The sequence below is a fragment of the Cyprinodon variegatus genome, unplaced genomic scaffold (assembly GCF_000732505.1).
Source record: "Cyprinodon variegatus isolate N-32 unplaced genomic scaffold, C_variegatus-1.0 Scaffold14, whole genome shotgun sequence".
NCBI lineage: Eukaryota > Metazoa > Chordata > Actinopteri > Cyprinodontiformes > Cyprinodontidae > Cyprinodon > Cyprinodon variegatus.
This window is the reverse complement of record NW_015150467.1, coordinates 1,867,531-1,888,588: the sequence shown is the minus strand read 5'-3', so window position 1 is coordinate 1,888,588 and position 21,058 is coordinate 1,867,531. Positions and strand designations below refer to the sequence as shown.

The 21,058-nt window shown below is 36.9% G+C and overlaps 1 protein-coding gene across 3 annotated transcripts in view; it reads left to right on the top strand.

Moving 5' to 3' along the window:
• Window positions 1-21,058, top strand: part of pitpnm3 (PITPNM family member 3) — a 149,966-nt gene that overhangs the window by 51,708 nt on the left and 77,200 nt on the right. For 2 of the 3 annotated variants that reach the window (XM_015382891.1, XM_015382875.1), the window contains exon 3: window positions 8,325-8,435. In XM_015382891.1, coding sequence (XP_015238377.1) covers window positions 8,325-8,435 — 111 coding nt within the window. The remainder of the gene's footprint in view (window positions 1-8,324; window positions 8,436-21,058) is intronic. The other variant, XM_015382884.1, reaches the window with a different exon arrangement.

The following is a 21,058-nucleotide window of genomic DNA, read 5'->3' as shown; positions in this document are numbered from 1 at the left end:
GAGGGGAAAGATGTCTGGCAGGTAGACGTGTGTCTTACTGCATGACTCATTCTGACTTAAATTGTCCTCAATGGAAAATAGTGAAAAGTATTTGACTGCTTTCCCGTAGACCATGAAATCTGTCTATTTCATAACATTGGTGCATTTGTGCTCTTTATTTACTCGGATAGTGTTATGGTTTTAATGGTTTAAGGCAGGGGTGCTCAATTCCAGTCTTCAAGAGCTACTATCCTTCAACTCTTTGATGGACCTCATTTTTAACACACCTGAATCAAATAATTGGCTTGTTACCATGCCTCTGCTAAAGTAAACGAGGGGAATGAGTCTTTAGATTCAGGTTTGTTATAGAAGAGATGCATCTAAAGCCAGGCATACACTGTATGCCTTGTATTCAGGTACAACTCAAACTGTACAACAAAAACAGGTTTTAAAATTTCATAGCTCATGGTGTATGTTCTTACACTGGACAACCCGCTGCTCTGATGTAATTGCTCACACTGTACATCCAAAAACCACATGTCAGACTCACCACCGAGAGATGGCGCTGCTCGGGCTCGTCAATCTGGAAAAAAAAGAAGAACTCCCTTGTTTTGCTCATGCGCAGTGCGTGAGGTTCTGGTAAATCGGTCCGAAGATGCTCGTAGCTCTGCTTCAACAGCAGGATTTGCCCATGAACCTTACAACGGCCGACTGAAGTTGTATAAAGCTTGAATAGTTTGATTGTCTCCCAACCTTGTGATTCCTGATCGGTTGGTGAGGGGCTAATAAGCGCCCTGTATACTACATGACCCTGGATGCACAATGAGGCTGAAACTCAGCCCGATCCAAAAAATTCTCACACGACTGGAGAATTGGCTCGAAAAAAAGGGCAAAAATAGTGTGCAGCGTAGGCCTGGCTTAAAGGTTACAGGATGTTAACTCTTGAGGACTGGATTGAGCACCCCTGCTTTAAGAGAATATGGTACTTTACTTTTATAGTGCAAATCTTAAATTTCAGTTTATTTTGTTATATTTCGTGTGAAGTATAACAAAACTGCAAAGAACACTTGCAAGTTATAGCAAAAGAAAATTGGAAAACAGTTTGAACTTGGTAGACCACCATCCACAGCCATTCCATGTGCAAGTCTTTTCATGTAAGTCTTTACAAGCTTTGCATATCTAAAGAGCCTTACAAAGCTTGTCTAGAAAATAACTCAGGCTAAGTATTGCTAGCCAGAGAGAATCTGTTTAAGATCAGTTTTCAAGTACCAAAACTGATTCTCAATCTAATTGTATCTAGACCTTCGGCCATTCAGTCATACAATTTTCTGTTGATCTAGACCATGATTGTCCAAAGTTGGTCCTCGAGAGCTTCTGTACTACAGGTTTTCGATATTTCTGAGTCTCAGCGCAATGATTGCAGTTCAGTAAAAGCCTGTTAATAGGCTATCCATGGGCTGCTATCAATGAGCTGTTCTGAAGAAGGGAAACGTCTTAAACCTGCAGGCCTACAGGACCGACTTTGGACATGCCTGATCTAGACGATTTCCATTGGAGCTTGGGCTGTACAGATGTTTAGGATCGTTTTTCCTTCTAGAATGTGAACAATCCACCCCAGTGGTTTTTCCCACCCTTACAGGATTTCTTTATGTATTTTATCTCCATGTCTTTTGATGCACTCTGATCTGCTTCTGTGTCTCTGCTCAAGAACATCTTCCCTAAAAGCACACAACTTGCATCACCATGTTTAACCATTGAAAGTTTGTATCCAGGCTGATATAGAACAATTTTGCAACATTCACTAAAAAGGAGGGTTGTAAGGGCATTTAATGACTCTGGACCTTTAAGTAAAGGGGGCTAAAATATGTGTGTCCCACTTCAAATATCCGTATCTTCCATGGCTATATTCTTCCACCTTTCAAATCAGTATAAGCTTGTGTTCGTCTATATAACCCTCCCAAAGTAGAAAACCAAAGAAAAGAACAATCGACCAAACTAATTGAAAAGTCTAGGCAAGGATATGGTTTCTTTCTTTTTATTTGGCTTTTTTTTTCTTTTTTGCATAATTAGGAGGTTTTGGACCCATGGGATTAAGAAATCCCATTTATTTGACAATTTAACTACTTCTTAATTTTATTTAAACATTGGATTTATTCTTTCTTTAGTAAACAAAAGAAGCAAAAATAACAGGGTACTTTTAATACTAGAGAAAAATCAGATTTTTATGACCCTTATGTATTTTGTACTTGACCATTTTTGCAATGGCAAAAACACTTCTGATTTATAAATCACTTAAGGGGGCTGTTCTTTCCATGGCATTCACAAGGGGTGTAAATATTGTGTTGATAGTTATTTATTTAGAGCCTTTTTAGGTCATTTTTGTTTTTGATTTTTGTTTTTTGTGTGTGTGTGTGTGTGTGTGTGTGTGCTTTTCATCATACAAGACAAATACCTGCATAATGATAATGTATTTGCCAATCAGGGAACAACAAATAAGAAAAGAAAAAATGACAACAATGTATTCTCCTTCTACAAAAGCCACCACTTTTCATACCCAAATTTTATGCAAATCAATTCAAATTTGTTTCCAAAAATGATTTAAATTATATCCTTCCTTGACAATGAAATGTTCTGTTTGGTTGTCAGAAATTCCAGAAAACTTGCCCATTCTCTGTTGTTAAAATGTTATTAAGGTGAATTTCTGTAGCAAACTGACAGCTATAATGGTTTTCCACTTAAAAAGGTGCTGAACTATAAACTATAAACCACTGTAATTGTCCTTAATTATATGGGTTAAAAGGCATGGAAAATGCAAAACAGGAACTGACAGGAAGCTTGCCTTTAAATAGCTTCAATCATTCACTTATTGAATTTTGTAGCTGGAGAGTTAGGGTTTTGATTATAATAAAAAAAGGTGTATTTTTACAGGAACTATTAAACATTTTTGGAGAAGATAGGAAACCAGATTATATAACAGAAAACGAATAAAGCATTAACTTTCCTGTTTTTCATGAGGACCATTATGGTAGCTGGAATCATTAAGGCCTGCTTGTCAACTTCCACATTAATTTAGATATTTCTTAAAACATATAGTGGATCTCTTTCGAGTCTAAAAAAGCTGAACCATGTTTTGCTTGATAAAACTCTGATTTAAAGCACGCTGACAAACATTAAAATATCATTAACAGTGTAAAATGAGTATATATATATCCATTGCACAATACAATGTGTTCTTTATTCTGTCATCCCTGCATTTTATTGGGCTAAACTGAAATAATAGCTCTTTAAATTAACTATTTCAACTTAATTTGCAAACTTCTTTTTTTCCATAAATGTTAAGCCCAAAAATATCAAATTTGATTGTTTGCACTCAGTAAAATATTTCTTGTTAGATGTTGCGTTACAGTAAGATTATCAGGATATTGCAATTTCACTGATTTCAGACACACACAAAAAAAATTGCAGCCAGAGAGCTTTAGTCCCTACGGCAGAAACATGTTTAGAAGGAGTTACACAGTCAACCCTGAGGAGAAAATAGGATCTTTATTGTTTTGATACTGGTGTTAACATTGAAAGGTGGCTATGCTGTCCCAAAAAGCATTGCCATTACTGACCATGGTCATCCAGATAAATGGAAGGGAGAGAAGCCTGGATGTGCCTTGGAGCACAGACAGGGTAGCCTCTAGCAAACTCCCTATTGTTGCTTCTCATTGTCAGCCACCACAAATGCATTTTGAGTAAGGCACTTGTTGTACCTCCACTGAGTTTACAGGAAATATTTTTTGTAACAAGACATGTACTAACTGCTGCTTCTGATTATCCAGCTTGGAAGCTGATGAAGTTATGGCAGAATAGCCTTGTGGAAACACTGTCAAAGGAACTCCAAAAAATCTGATGGAAAGAGAAACAATGATCTTCTGGAGACTTTAAGTAAAAAAAATGAAACTGCGGCAAGACCAGTCCAGTTGAAGAGGATGAAGGTTAAAGGTCAACCTCATTTTCCAGAAGAGTAAACAACAAATACAGTCAAAAGAATGCATACATAAGTCAACAGTCTGACCACAAGTCATCTCTCCTGCTACTGGTTGTTAACATTTACCTAAAGTAGTTTTATGTTCACCTACCTGTAGCCAATTATCCATCACAAAACATTATATGTAAGATACAGCTATAAACATCAAACCTCCATATCAGGCGGTGTACAGGGAGCTCTAACTCTGATCTGAATCTGATGCGAGCCTCTGCTTCTCTAAAACCACCACTGTGAATTCAATAGCAGCCTTGTTTTGTGTTGTTGTTTTTTTTTAATGGACTCCAAATTTATTATTTCAAAGTCAAATCAAGTCAAATGTCTTGTGTTATGTAATTCAAAAAGTTTTTTAGGGCCAAGCAGATGTTTTTAAAGCAAAATATAACTTCCTGCCCTCACCTGCAATGTAGCTGGAAGCGCCACCCGTCTGATGGACAGAAAAGGTATTAGGAAAACAAACACTTAAAACACTTAATGAAATGAGTTGGTGAAAAAATAGGGTGTGGTGTGAAAAAGGGTTTGCGCTATTTATATTTACTTGTCTAACCAACATAGCACTGTACTAAAAAGTGATTGCCCCCTAAACCTAATAACATGCTGGACCCCTTTATCAGCAACAGCCTCAAACAAGCGTTTGTGATATCTTGCAACAAGTCTTTTTCAGAATTGTTGTAATTAAGCCAGTTGGAGGGTTTTCCAGCATGAAGAGCCCATTTAGGTAATGACACATCTCAATAGATTTCAGATTCAGGTTTTGTGTCATTATCCTGAAGCAGAAACCAAGTTTTTATCAGTTAGAGGCCGGACATTCTCCTTTAGGATTTATTGGTAGACAGCATAATTCATGGCTCCATTTATCAAAGCAGGTCTTTTAGCTACTAAGGCAGCAAAACAGTGCCAGACCATCACACCTACACTATATTTGATTCTTGATATGAAGTTCTTTTTTCTGAAACATAGTAAGTTTTACTTTAGATGTAATGCAACACAGTTCACTTAAAGTTCAATTTTTGTTTCACCTTCCGAAAGAGAATTTTATCCTTGAGGATCAAGATGTGCTCTGGAAAATTAATGTTGTTGTTTTTTATCTTGGATCTCTGCCATGCAGGCCATTTATACCCGGTCTTTTTTGGATGTTAGAGGCATGAACACTGACCTTATGTGAGGAAAGTGAGGTCTGCTTGTCTTTGGATGTAGTTGTGGGAGGGGGTGTCTGAAAAATTAAGAAATTGCTTTGTAACCCATTCCAGACAGACACATCTCACTTGTTTTTTACTCCTTTGACCTGGCAGGTCGTATTTAAGTGATTTCTTGATTAAAACCAGGTGTGGCAGTAATCAAGCCTGGGTCTGGCTAGAGAAAGTGAACTCAGATGTGATAAACCGCCATCATTTTTTAACAAAAAGGGTAAAATGATTTTTTTTTTTACACAGGGTTAAGTAGATTTGGATTTTTTTTGTGTTGCACCGATTCCATTGTCTGGCCGCGATACCGATACCAAATGCCTGGCTGTGCAGTATCAGCTGATACCGATACCATCCTGATACCATCTGTTTGAAATTGATGTATGTGTGTATTTGAAGAACTGCATACTACTTGGGTGTAAAATAATTGCCATCATGGCTTTGTCACGCTGCTGCCTACCTTTGTGAAGCAGGAAAAAGACTTATACAAAGTGAATCCAGTAGAACTTTTTATTGCCTACCTGGAATTGGAGACAATAGTTGAATAAACTTTTTGCTCTCAAAATGGTATCGATGCCCTATTTGTTGGTACTCACCGATACCGATACCACCATTTTAGTGCTGTATCGGGGCCCCGCCTGATACTGGTATTGGTGCAACACTTATATATATTTTTTTGACTTGATAATAAGAACCTTTAATTAAGATACTATATTTTGTATTTACCTCTGTGGTTTTTTTTAAGGGGTTGGGGCTTATATAATTTTTTTTAGATATTTTTTAACCCTTAAGGGTATAGTGGAGGATGTTCTTTTTCCGGATGGATCATCAAAATAAGCGGTCCTCCTAATTGTCAATCATTCTGGTGAAATCTTTACATAGGGCTGTCCTACGTGCTCGTCCTAATTTTCACTTACCGGTGGCGAGTCTGACATAGTGGAAAAATTAAAAATCTTCTTATGGAAATTAAGCTTGTATGAGCGATGCAAACAGCAACTTTTAAACAGAACATGAATGAAGAGAAATTAATTAAAAGAAAGTTAGGAAATGTCTTAAATATGAAGATAACACTCTGAAAACCCAAAGGAGCACTTTTTAATCATTCACCCTGTTCTTTATATGAGTTTGAGTTGATTAACAGTAGCAGTTATTTTGTCATGTTTGTGCATATCAAACTTTTTGTGTTGCTTAATTTCTGATAAAACTGCGACATGATGGAGTATCCCAGATTAAAGAGAAAAAATAAACTGCCTGTGTTTTTCTTTAACCAGAAGTCAGTGCTTGGCAGAGCACACAGAAACTGAAAAGTGGATAAACCACTGTTATATCAACACCATGTGCTTTGTTTTCTCTGTTTGATTTCTATTTGGATCAGTCTTAATAGGATTATGCTTTTTAAATCTATACACCTCAGTTTTTTTTTATTTATTCTTTGAACAGGTTAGAGGATTTATCAGTGAGCTGCTTTGCCTTATTGGTTTTGTTCACATTGTGTGTGAGGTGTAAATATTGTTTTATAGATAGCCTCAAAGGTGTTATTAGACTTTACTTCATACATGGGCAAAATGATAGCATATCTCACTTTACAGAAATTTAATTACAGTATAATACCGATAATTACATGCTGTGTGCCAGAATGTTTTTATGACATGTTCCTGTATTTGTCAGCTACTGAGCTGCTAAATTCAAACAGCTGTTAAAAGGGACAGCATACCATTATGGTAGTTGCAGTTTTTTTTATGGAAGTCTAAATTGTTGTTATATCCACATCCAATATTTCTTAGTAGAAGGGTACCTTCATAGAAGTGTACATTCTTTAATGATTTATTCTCCCTCTATATAACGTTGATTGTGCACTACGCTTTGCTTTAGTAACAAGCTGCTCTTCAACACAAAACATTTTTTTTATTTCCTACCATTTTGTAAATACTATTATTACTATGTAAATGTTCTATCAATGTATGCAACATTTTTTAACTTCAACTTAACAGATATAAAGTATGCAAAGCTATCACATACAACAAGGGCAACACAGGACAATTTACTAATAATTGGTCGGTGGTTTCATGGCCAAGGGCTGTACAGTGACCCTGGGCTTTTTCTGCATGGAGTTTGCATGTTCTCCCTGTGCATGCATGGGTTCTCTCCGGGTACTCCAGCGTCGTCCCACAGTCCAAAAATATGACTGTTAGGTTAATTGGCTTCTCTAAATTGTTCTTGTGTGCATGAATGGTTGCTTGTCCTGTTTGTCTCTGTGTTGCCCTGCGATGGACTGGTGACCTCTCCGGGTTGTACCCCGCCTCTCGCCCATTGACAACTGGAGATAGACACGAGCCCCCCTCGTGACCCCAGCGGTGATAAGCGTGACGGAAAATAGATGGATGGATGCATGCTTTCATGGCCTCAATTTATTGTCTGACATAAAAAAGAACAATAGTACAGGGTCAAACACTGATATTGGATTGGATCAGCCAGATCTTTATTTTTGGCCTGACTTGCCTCAGAAAATCCTAGAAGGAAGCAGTTATTTAATTATTTAAAGCATATAACAGACACATCTCAAAATATTAATTTTTGATTTTCAAGTCATCAACCAGCAGTCTGAAAGAGTAGTGTTTTATATAATGATATACTTGAAACAGAAGGGAAAAAGAATATATAGTAACATTCTGCAGTAAAGGTGCCCTCCGTCTGTGTAAACACCATTCCTGCCAAAATGTCAGTGATGCATTGGCAGCACAATAGCTGTCTGACTTGTTTCCTGCCATCATGAACCATATGAAATACACTGCATGGTTGCCACGCCTTGTTATTTGCCCTGTCATCTTCATCCTCCACCATGTGGCCTTTATTTTCCTGCTACATGTCAGTCTGTGTTTGCACTGGGCATGAACAACCAGTGCTTCTCAGTCTGGTCACATTTAAATAGAATACCTAGGTGTTTTTGTTCTCTTCTTTGAATGTGTGAATTATGCTTCAACACTTGAGATAAAATCAAAAATCTTATTTATTTTCAACAAAAAAAGCTCTTTGTTTTGGTGATATAGCATCCATGCATGAGAAGTGGGTTTTTGCCTCCCATTTTCTGCCTTTGTTTAAGTGTGTACTCCATGTGTTTGTGTGTGTCCCAGCAGATGTTATGGAGGGAAAGAGCGCCATTCTGCTGGGTATGAGTCAGTGGAACTCGAATGACCTGGTGGAGCAGATCGAAACTCTGGGACACATGGAGGACCAGTCGCATGGTACACACACATACACGTACAGTACATACCCAGATACAATCAGACACCCGTGAACCCATAAACACAACGAGGTGTGCATTTGTCTTGCTCACATCCAGTGGAAAGATTTAAATTGTCTGGAAAGATAGGGAGAGTTATTTGCTGAATAATGACAGTAGTGGTGTGATTGGAAATTGAGTTTGGCTTCTATTTAAAGCTACATTAAGTAATTGTTGTCCATTACAGGCCAGATAGAGTAACAGATGTGGTGACTTCATTCAGTGATGCTGTAAAAGGTGCAAAGAAATGTCTGTTATAGCTCGGCTGACTACAACTAAGGCCTTGGAGTGGTTGAAAAATAGTGGTACAAAAAGAGGTGGACCTTTCCTTTTTAGATACGCCGTGGGCATAAATAGTATATATATATTTAAAAATTAAAACAGAGAATTATTTGGAAAAAAAATATGGAAAAATTAAGCAAATTACCTTTGTGAGGTTTTCATAGTGTAATATCTGCAAATAAAAATATAATCACTGAATTTAAGAAAGTTCTAAGCGGTTTAAAACTGTTTAAAATAATGGTATACCTTGAAACTGATGTGTGGCTCATTCCTTGCTGTGTTAGTTACATCAAAATGGTATTTACATATAAAACGATGTCAAACCAAAAAGTTCAAGGCACAAAATGGATTTTATGAAGTGAATATTTCTATTGCTATTAATAAGTGAAAAATCTATCACATTTCTAGAAGCTGCTCTAATGAACCTTTTGGGGAACAAAAGAATATTGTGGAGAAATGCACTGCAGATATTGTTAGGATGTTGTCCGTGTAGGGTGGAGGTTGGTTGAGGCAGGGGTGCTGCCAGAAATTTGGGACCTCATGAAAGATTTGGCCTAGAAAAAGTTAAATAAACATTAACTTTAAACTTTACAATAAAAATCATCCTATCAAAATAATAAAAGCTTATTTAAAACAAAAAGAACAGTTGTAGCTATGCACACATGAATAGAATATAGGTTTTAGATTATGAAGATATATTACTGTTAGGTTTCACTATAACTTTATTGAAGGACATGTTATTTTGATGCTGGCCCCGAGAACTATTTTTCATTAATTTAATTACATTTACATTTGACAATAAAAATGTGTTTTTGGTGTGGCTGTTTCAGGCTGCTCATGAGAATGATAAAAATATATAGATGTCTTGTAATAGTTTAAATTTTAATTTAAAATCCTGTACAGGATACAGTATAAACAACTGGAAGCAATTTCATTTTATAGTGATTATTATGTATAAAAAATTATATATATTTTTTTACAATGTTTTTGTATATATAGAAAATGTTAAAAAGAGATTAATTCCCTCAGTCTCTGTACTGGTACAATGTGGCCTGTCTCTGTCCCTCTGCTGCATTTTTCAGCTGCGGATGTTTTCTTCCGCACTGTTGCTTATTTATTTTTTTTTTTTTATTTGTTTAATTTTTGTATAACGACGTCAAATGATGCGTAGGTAGCCCCTGTACGAGCAAACTGCTGATATCATGCCGGTGACAGACAGGGGGATCTTTTGCAGCATGCAGGACCTAAGGACCAAACCATTTATTGGAATTTCATGGGGGTGGGGGGTCTCATAAATTATCTTTGTGAGAACATAAAAGACAATATATTTCACTGCTGGATTTTCTTTTTACATTTGAAAAAAATATACCTGGACAAGTTTGTTCTACTTTTGGGGCCGCCTCAGTCAAGGAATCCTCCTAACTTTTTCACCCCCTTAAGGCACCCCTGGGTTGAGGACCCAAATGCAGAGATGAGGAGGCAGAGATGAGTATTGCTGATTTAATGAAGCAACAAATGGCAACAGAAGCACAAATCCAAAAACAATAAACATGAAAACAAAACAAAAAACAAAAAAGGAAATCACACATGAGGAGTAGATAATGAGGAGAAACCAGCACTGATGGACTGGAGAGAAGGACTATATATGGGAGACAGAAACAATAGAGCAACAACTATCAAGACTACTATAGTTTCTGTTTGAAAGAGTCACACATCCCTGGGATGAATTACAGGCAGACTGGGTTTGCTATGGGGAATTTCTGAATTTGTAGGGTATTGGTTTGTTAGATCCCCAAAATGTAAAGATTACGCTGCAGACATAACAGTTTTATACCGATTTGTGACACATTCTGTAGAAGAAAGTATTTTCTTTTTCCAATAAACTTTCTGAGGCTACAGCTGCAGTCTCTTTAATGAGCAAGCTGTTCTCTCCATGGTCAGTATATTTGTCCTTGCTGTGACATAAACTGCTTTCTTACATTTTCCCTCAGGTTTGGGTTTCTCCTTCCTTTGAATCCAAGATTCCAATTATTTCGTAATCCCGGGGCAAAGTGTTTCCAATGGAGAGGACAAATCTGTCTTTTTCTCCTCACTGCCTTTAGCATCCCGACATTTCCTCCGTAGATGATAGTAGCCGTAAATGTGCTTGCTCTTTTTTTCACTGCCATCAGTGTCTATGCATTTAATATATATTTATTTTTGAAAATATCTATTTTTACAAAAAAAAATATCTATTTTTGCACACAAAGATGTCATGCACCTCTTCCTATAATGTGAGTCTCGGTTACAACTATCTGCAAAGCATATTTTTGTCTCAAAAAAGGAATTTGAAATATGATTATTGTTTTAATTCACACTCAGTTCTTTCAATAGTTTTATAGGTCTAAAATATATTTCCCTGCAAATCTTTTAGACAAATGTTTTAAGAACTATTATCAAAGGTTGGTGTTTTACCAAAAACTGACTAAATTGGGCAAAATTGAACAAGCAAGGAATACTTTATGAAATGAATGAAAAAGATGGCAATACGAGGGTCTGTGATTTTTTTTTATATTCAAAATGGTTGAATAAAAGTGTGTAATAGTTTTTGAAAAAAACATGTAGATCTCAGCTTTATTTATGAAATTCCTTTAGTGTTAGTGTTGTGCAGTGTTTTTCTGATGTGTCTTAGCTTTTTATTTTTTGCAGAAAACAATATTGTTTTGTCTCAAAAAGAGGATGTTGACACAGAAGCTGATATAAAAAAATCCACCCTTTTGTTCAGTTCTAAAATATCAATAATTATTCAGGTTAATCACAGTTGTCCCAAATAGGTTTCTCTGAAAAAAAAAGAAGATTTTTTTAGTTCATGATGTAATTATCAAAACAGATGGACCCAGAATTCAAACCAGACAACCAGTGTGAGAGCTTAACACAGTTTATTGAAGCAAATCTGCAGCAGGTGGTGTCAGCGACTAGGGCAGGAACCTCTGGACCTTGTCACAGAAGATTGGTGATGAGGTTACCTTTATGATGTGCATCAATCAGAAACGTAATGTCACTAACCTTCTCTTAGTCCTCAGTCTGGGAATAATCACGAGGTTAAGTCCCTGTCACACCTTGACAATTTAGCCAGCCTATGCCTGATGTCCCAGAATGTTCTAAAAGGCTGGCATACGCTGAACATTCTCTATATTTTTTTCAAATTTGGGTGTATACATAGAGTATTAATAATGAGTCCAGAACTTATTTCCAATGACAGTCTAGCTTATGCATAACGCACGGCAGCATAATGGCCATGAAATGTGTCCTGAGGGGGGCAGCAATGCGCCTGGTCTGAATAAAGATTTATTTGATCGCTGTATTAGCCCTTTAAATTCAAGGGTATCATATTCGGTACATGAGTTTTTTAAGACTTCTGCAGTGTGATATATTCGTTCTTAAAAATCTTGACTTACACAATGAGGCAAATCTAGCAAAGAGATCATGTATAAAAGATTATGCAAAAATGCATAATGAATTAACATTGAAGCAAATAAATTATCTAATTTAACTTGTAAAAATTTATGTTTTTCATCTCATTGGTCAGAAAGTTCAAAGACAACTTGAATTATTTTTTTATTTTTATTTTCTGTCAATTATTTTATGGGCCAGACTATTCAGGGTTAACCTAGCTGCTGTTTACCACATGCCAAAAAAAAAGAATAAATAAATAAATGTAAAAAAAGAAAAAAAAGAGGGTTTGCTGATGCCTGCCAGCAGATGCTATACGTTGATATGTGTTGGAGATAAGTTCTAGATAGTTACGCATAAGTTGTGCACAAATTACTGATAGGCTTTGGATAAGCTAGACACCACGACTTATGAGTAACTTACACTTAACGTAAGTCAATGATCAAATAACTTACCTGCAACTTATCCGCTGGCATACGTAGGGAAAATTTGTGAGTGTTCAAAATTTCTCGACGTACTTGCTGTATGTCGATGAGTGCCGCCGTGCCTTAGCGTGCTACACTGTGCTCATAACTTATACAAAACTGACCCATAACTTATCCAACATAGGGCAGTGTTTTTGCAAGATTTTTCTTAAGTCGGGCATACGCTGGCTAGATCAACAAAGTGCAACACAGGATTTAGGCTCGAGTTGTAGTACTGATACTGCCATCACTGGCCAGGAAGTCCCAGAAAATAACTCCTGCTGGATTATGATGATCGGTGATCAGGTAATAGTAGGCAGGAGGAACAGGAGGACAACCAGAATCTATAGTCGGGGGCGAAGTCCAGGGTCAGAGCCAGGTGATCAGAAGTCCAATGAAGAGCCAGAGGGAAATCCAGGACGAGGTTGGGAAACAGTTCCAGGCTCTGCAATAGGCAGGCAGACAAACAGATCAGAATCAGGCCAAACAAGCAGGCAGTCAGGTTAGACAAGGATCCGGCAGGCTCAGAAACAGGGACAGATCAGATCAGGTCAGGCAAACAGGCAAGAACTGAGGAATTAGAATCCTGGAATACTGTAGATCTCACCTGTGGTTTGAAATAATCTGGCACTAATTAGTATATATGTATGTATATAAGTAAAACTAGATTGTTAATTATGAGAGCTCACCAGGTTGTAACCAGAAGCTTTCTGGTAATAGCCTCTGATTTCACCAGTGAAAATGATCACACAACAAGGTTGACTCACTTTGAGAATTTGTTGACAGAGGTCTGATTGTACATACACAAACACAATGAATATCAAACACAACCATGTTGTAAATGTGTGGGCAGAATAACACAAGACAATGCGGAAAAGAGAAATAAAAGCCGCAGAGGCCAGCATAGGTGGGTAGCTATTTTTCATGCATTGGTGTTATTATTGAAACTTTCACATTACCCAGAGATCGCTGTGGTTTATGTTAATATTGGAAAGGTCATTTTATCTATGCTTCCACAACAGAAATTCTGACAAACAGTACCCACCTACATTGTCCAAAGCACTCATTAGAGAGAGAAACACCACATTACCATTGCTCATATGTGGTGGGTATTTTGTTATTGATCCCTGGATAAACATGAATAAATAAATAAAGCATGCATGCTGCAGACGGTAGGTGGACATATTCTGATACTAATATGCATTCAGTGCTTCTTGATTATGCTTTGTGATGCCTTTGGGGGATAGGCACAAAGCTGTATTTACATATACACATGTAGAGCACTAGTTAAAATACAATACTTCCTTTGCAAGCAGAGGAGTTATCTTTCTTTTCATCTGCTATTAGATTTTCCAAATATCTCAACAGATCCTCTCTGATTAGATCCTCCAAAGATTCCTGGAGGAGCCTATATATAAATGTATAGTGAGAAAAATAAGTATTTTAATACCCAGCTATTTTGCAAGTTCTCCCAATTAGAAATAAATCATGGAGGGGTCCGAAATTGTCAGCGCACTGTAGGTGCATGTCCACTGTGAGAGACATAATCGAAAAGTAAAAATCCAGAAATCACAATATATTATTTTTTTAACGATCTATTTGTATAAATTGACAAATATAATTTAACAGTATTATTGCATCGCCTCTGTTGACTATAAAATGGCTTACAGATTTTCTATACTTTGGGGGGGGGGGGTTGTTTACTATTGCACTGACCTCTCTTTTTCTTGTTGCTCTGTGGTTCAATAAACTGGTAGGATTGCTTTTAATCAGGATAGTTAAGGTTTAGAAGGAGCATGATTTGGGCCTGTGGAAATAAAAAAAAAAAAAGCTGGTCTTCTAGTTATGTTGTGGCTACATTAGAATTATTTTATACCATCCAATCACCCCATCAACGGACTACTCACAAAACCAGTAATGACTCATGAAGTGCTCCACTTCAGCAACACTCATTTGTTATTTTACAGCTCCAGAGTAATGTGAGCAGAGCTGAGGCTAGAATACACAATTCATATCTGTTTTACAGAGAAAAAAAAGACCTATCCTATCTAATAAATGAACACATTTAATGACGTCCTTCTTCTTTGTAAGGATTGCATCATCCCTCATTTTCACATACTTCTTGTTAGCCGTTATATAGACAATCAATTCAGAGGTGAGGTATGGGGAGCTGGTTAGAGTTACTGGGAAGATGGATGAGTTGGCAGTCCTACAAAAGAAGTGAAATACATAAAAAACTTTAGGCATGGCTTAATCTTCAATGATTGAAAATAAGAAGCGCTAAAATGCATGGGGAAAAAAACAACAACAACAAAATGCTTGTGAAAGAAGTGTGCATGTTGCAGGAGATCTACAGCGATCGCTTGGCCAATGGGTGAGATGATAAAAGATGAGGTAAGATGATAAAACACATTGCATATGCAATCTACTTAGGTGAGCAGATTGCAATTGCTTCTTGATGCTATTCTGTCATTAAGTTGGAGTTAATGATAATAAAAAAAAAAAGAACTAAAGAAAATAAATGAATAGAAATTGAAAATAGAAAAAGATCGATTTAAAAGAGTAAACACCAGTCAAAAATGGCTGACTGCATTGTCTGCATTGCCTGGCAGACATTAGAGAAGGAACCACTGTCTCAAATTGCTTACAGAATTGCACTTGATTTTGATGTAAAAACTGTTCACAATCAGTTTTATGTTTGAAGAATTACGGTTTTTAAATGATTGATCATAAGAATTTGATATGCATTCCTAAAGGCAAACAAATAAAATATGTGGTGCCTGCTCAACACATTTTCCAAACGCATTATAAATTGTACCTGCTCTGGAGATTAACTTTCATATGCCAATGAATTTGTACATGGCTTTAATACACTTAAATCTCTTTAAAATATGGCTGTATGTGACAAGAGAAAACTGCTGTTTACAGACACTTTTCATTCTTTTTGACTGAAGTTAAAGTATTTTGAACAGACAATGGGCAAAATGTTTAATTTCCTGATGTGAAAAGCTGTTTGTGACTTTATCCTTCCTTATTATTTGACGTTTGCCAGTACCATATGCTGAAAAACAGCCCCACGCCATGATATTCCCACCTTCAAACACTGTTGATGTGGTGTTTTTGGGGCGATGTGCAGTGCCATTTGACCTTTAAACATGATGTGTATTATGGCATTCAAAGAGATCAATTTTGGTCTAATCTGACCAGACTATATTCTCCCAGTATTTCACAAGCTTGTCTAAATGTTGTAAAGCAAACTTTAAACAAGCTTTAACATTGATTTTCTTCGGCAATAGAGTCTTGCGTGAGGATAATGCATTCAGGCCATGGCGGTTGAGTGCATTACTTATTGTTTTCTTTGAAACAATTGTACCTGCTAATTCCAGGTCTTTCTGAAGCTCTCCACAAGTAGTCTCTGGCTCTTGGACAACTCTTCTGATAATTCTTTTTACACCTCTGTCAGAAATCTTGCAAGGAGCACCTGGTCATGGTCAGTTTATGGTGAAATTCACTGGAACATTTAGAAGTTTAGATATTCTTCTGTAACCAATGCCATCATTATGATTTGCAGCAAGGTTGCAAAGGTCTTAAGAAAATATTTACTTTTACTCATCATAAGATGATTCCTGTGTGATAGCAGAGACACCTTTTTATAGGCCATCATTTGCGACTGAACCAGCTGATATTAATTTGCACTGAAAAGGGGCAGGGTTGCTTTCTAATTGCTGAGAGGTTTCAGTTGGTGTCTTGGCTTTCCATACTTTTTTACACCTCCATTTCTTCATGTGTTCATTACATTTCCCCTGTTTTCAATTTCAATACTTATTTCACCTGCTGTACAAAACCACCTCACTTATTCTCTTCTACTTATTTGACAGAATTACAATCACTATAGTAATTTCTCCTCTGAAATTTTCCTGCATGCTCTCATAATCCTCAGTAGATATCTTATTACTTCATGTCAGCTTTAGAAAAGTTATTATTTAGCTTGATGAGAGTACTTTACAGCCAGCTGCCTGCTTATACAGATCATTTTGGGGCCTTTAGCTGTTTGCTGAATTGAGGTGACAAAAAGGTTGGACTTTTACACAATAATGTAACTGATAGTTTTCAGCTGCTGTTGCAATGAGTACAAGTTGATCCATGAGCTCCTGGCTAATGCATTGAAGTCATGTCACAAAAAGCTTTCTTAGGTTACCATGTTTCTAGTAAAAGCAATATGTTGTGATTGAGCTGGTACACATCTATAGTGAGTAAAAATCTTAAGTACATCGGATGTTCCCTGGAAAAAAGATTGATACATTATCGAGGTGTCTTTTAAGTGATCTGATTTGCAGAGTAATGAGTCTGTAGAACACTTACATTTGGGTCAGGGGCCATTATAAGCTGCAGAACTTTTTTATTATATTTAATGTTTTGTAGTCATTCAGCATTTCTTGTATAAGATGAAGGTTAACTGAAGCCTAGGAAAAAATAAATAACTATGAATATTTTTTTTTCCTGTATAGGTTGGAACAGATTATTTGTGCTTCACAGCATCGTATGGAAATATGCTTTTTGCAAAGAAACACGCTTTTTTCATCCTACAGCTTTTAATGCTTTTGTGTTACAGTTTTGTTGGAGAGATTGGGCCTGAAATTAAAACAGCATGAGATGCAGGTGAAAACAATTTATAGCTGCTCACCCTGAACACCTTGACAGTCAAGCTGAAATTATAATCTTTCTTGGTCTGTTTGCTTCAGATTTAAATTTTTTAAGTATGGAACAATATACCACACTTGGTGCATTAAAATGCTCCGTGCGGGCTGCTCATCTCTAAATCCGTCACTGAATGAATCATGTGACCCACAGCATCTGCTTTACAGGAGTTTGTGTTTCCCTAAACATGAGAGCCTATTATGATAGATTTTGTTGTCAGACAACAAAACAGATATGACACTGACCTGATCAGTCACATTTTACATTCTCAGATGTGGGATTTAATCTAAAGGGGTGAATGCGGCCTTACCTTTACTAATAACTTCATGACTTCTCAGTCCGCTTGTCCAAGGTGGTCTGCTATTAAAATTAAAAAATACTAAGGGCAACGTGACAGTACACTGCTGCCTGCAGGGGCGCTAAACCTGGAAGTTACAGGTCAGTGTTACATTGATTATTTTTTATATACTATTTGTTAAGTTAAATTTTTATGTTTTTAAAGGCTTTTTTCATCTTACTTAAAAGATTACTTGCTGCAGCAGTTCGAATCACTTTACTGTTTAAATCACCTTATCATTTATGTTGGTAGGTTTTTAATACCAATTAAAATTTGGCTTGCATCAGATTTTGGGTCTATCTCTCTCTCTGGAATCTACCAGCTTCTAAAATCTCTCATGGGGAAAAACCTTAAGGGGGCCACTGGGGTGTCAGTCAGAGCATTGGTAATAGCTGAGCTGTGACAAACAGAATCTTTTGATCTCCATCTATCTCTAGTTCCACTAAAGCAAGTCTGGGTTTATTGCCCCTCTCCTGCTGCTCTCAGTCGAGCCGTCATTTCCTTTTATATTTCCCTTCAGCTTCCCTTCATCCCCTGGTCTCACTGTCTTCATACTCCTGTATTTCCCTTTATTCATTAAACCCCAAGCCAGAGGCGTCTCTGAACCTTTTCTATCCCAAGAGAGGTGACCTTCAGTGATGAAAAGCTCGGCGACAGAGTGGTATTTCTAATACACAACTGCCCCTTATTCCCCCATATATTCTTCTACCTCATCTCTCTGTGGTGACACTCTGTGATCTAACACCAAGTTTAGCTCCAGCATTGCAGCCAAGTCAAACTGCTTTAAACCAATGTTTCTAAATCAATCTGCGGTCTTGCTCCTTGGTTACTGCTGCCCAGGGGTCAAAGTAGATTTAAATTCAAAGGGGTCTGATACAAAATAAAAAATACACAGGGAACCTACATAATTGCCTTATAATGCCATGGCAATCTGGACCTAAGTTTCAAAATGTTAACTAAACTTTTGAAATATTCATTCATACTATTTTATCAGGGTCTTCATCCAAAAATAAACAGAATGCAGTGAAATATCTACTTTGGATATTATTTATGGATTCCATGTGGTAGATTTTTTACACTTGGCAGAGGATGATCAGCCACATATAGTTTATTAAGTAAGGAAGAGCAATACTGCTGAGAGCGAACCATCAGTGTGGCGCACAAAGCCCAGAATCTAAGCGCAAAAACGCATTTCTGTGAGAGTGTCAGAGTTGAGAGCACAGTACTGACGATTCCAGCCTACTTTTACTCCCTCTGCTGCTGCAGCGGCCCATCTGTGGTCATGCAGAATCTGCAAAGCTGCACGCCAGGTGGACGGCATGACCAAACAAGACTCCGCAGCAAGGCTGATACTGCTCAACAGATTACAGCACAATGATGCATATTAAACGTCTGACAGACCACCCGCTAACATTTGTATTTAGTCTCGTCTCACGACAAAAACTCACACCCGTGAGTCATCATGTTTTCGTCATCCATATTTAGCTCGTCCGTTTTCGTTATCATTATGAAAAAAAGGACTGTTAATGAAATAATTTCATCATTGTTGACGAAAACAACACTGATCTATAGAAGGTGTTCACAACAGAAACACAGGTTTTAACAGACTTTAAAAACTACATAGCATAGATGACATAAAAGTAGTTTGATTCATTCAGAAATGTAACAGTTGGGACTCTTCTTATTCTAATCTGAACATAGTTCTCCAATGGGTAAAAATGTACTCTATTAAAGCTACAGTGTGTAATTTTCACCGACATCTAACGTCCGGACTGCAGACCGCAGCAACATGAACATCCCCCCCCCCCACCGCTTCACGTTGATTGTGAGAAAAAAGGATTTTTCTCACAATCAACTTTTTCCTATACCCGAACAAGTCAGCTAAACAGCTAAACCATAAATGATATTGAAAAAAATCCTTCAATGTGAGTGCTAGTAGGGTCTGAAGATGTTCTATACCAAGTTTCATGTTTGTACATCAAACAGTTTAGCAATGGCAGCGATACGAAAATATGTGTCATTTTGGATTTTTGTCTAAGCTTCTTGGAAAGTCTCTCATTGAATTTCTATTGGGGAAGTGTGGACTTCTTCGTGGTCTAGGCCAAACTGTAGGAAAACTGTAAATCCCACACAAATGAGGATTACATTTCCTGAATCCTGACAAAAATACTTACGTTTTGATGTATCGTTTTCTTACATAGATTGAGAAATGAGTGAGTGAGTTGAAGCTGTTTGGCATGAGTTAAATGTTTGAAAACCCTAGAGTGACCACACTCTAGCAGCTGAACATTCCGTCCCTAGACTTCCATTATAAATCTGAAAATCTGTAAAAATTCTTTAAAAGTTTGAAGCTTCACTAAAGCAAACCTGTAAAAGTTAGCAAAAAATATTAGTTAAACAGTAATAGCAGAAAGATACAGAAACATTTTAAAAGTTTAATGGTGTTTCTAGCTGAAAGTATGCTGAAGTAGTTAAAGGTAAAAGATGGTGAAGTTTTAGCTGAATTTTGCTAAAATCTAAGAATTCTATATGCATTTCAATTGGACAAAAAAAAAAAAAAATTGGTTGAAAACGTATGCATTCCCACTTGATTTTTTATTCTTTTGTGGATATTAAAAATATTGTGTTGCTATAACTTGTTTGTCAATTTAAAATGTTTTTTATGTTTCAATATGTTTTGTATTGCATTATCTGTCACTTTGCTTTAGAATAGAAGTGGGTTAGTTTTTTATTATGTTCAATCAAAACCAATACCTCTGCTAAAGTTGTCCTTTGTCACATATAAAAGTGGAACCTTGGTTCTATGCCATTTGCTCAGTCTTATCCACCTGTTTCTTTAGCTGTCTTGCAGTCATGTGACCAAAGTTCCATTCAGTGGAAAGGCTGATCTGGGATCAGTGACTGTTTCCATGCCGATAGATATGACATCATCAGTCTATGAGGTAGGCAGTCTAGAATTCTATAAATAATTCTAGAAGCCTAGTCTAGTGCACAGTCCAGACACATTCTTTAGCGAACTACTTGAGAGAACAGTTTCACTTTGCAGCACCTTGTTAAAAATAAGACAATGGAGAATATTGGAGCCAATCAACCTTTTAATGTCTTCCAAAGGTTCAACAAGGTCCTGAAACAAGAAAATGAGGCTTTGCAGCAGGAAATTATGGAGCTGAAGGACAAACTTCAGCAAGCTGAAGACAAAATCCAAGCGCAGGCTAGGTCCACCTGCTGCCACACAAAAGAGAAACACCAGAAAGAACTCATTAACTTACAAATGAAATATGAAGATCAAATTTTCCACCTCAACATTAAATACGAGTTTGAAATGCGTTTGGCTGAGCTGAAGCTGGAGCAAGCTGAGAAAGAGCTTAAAAA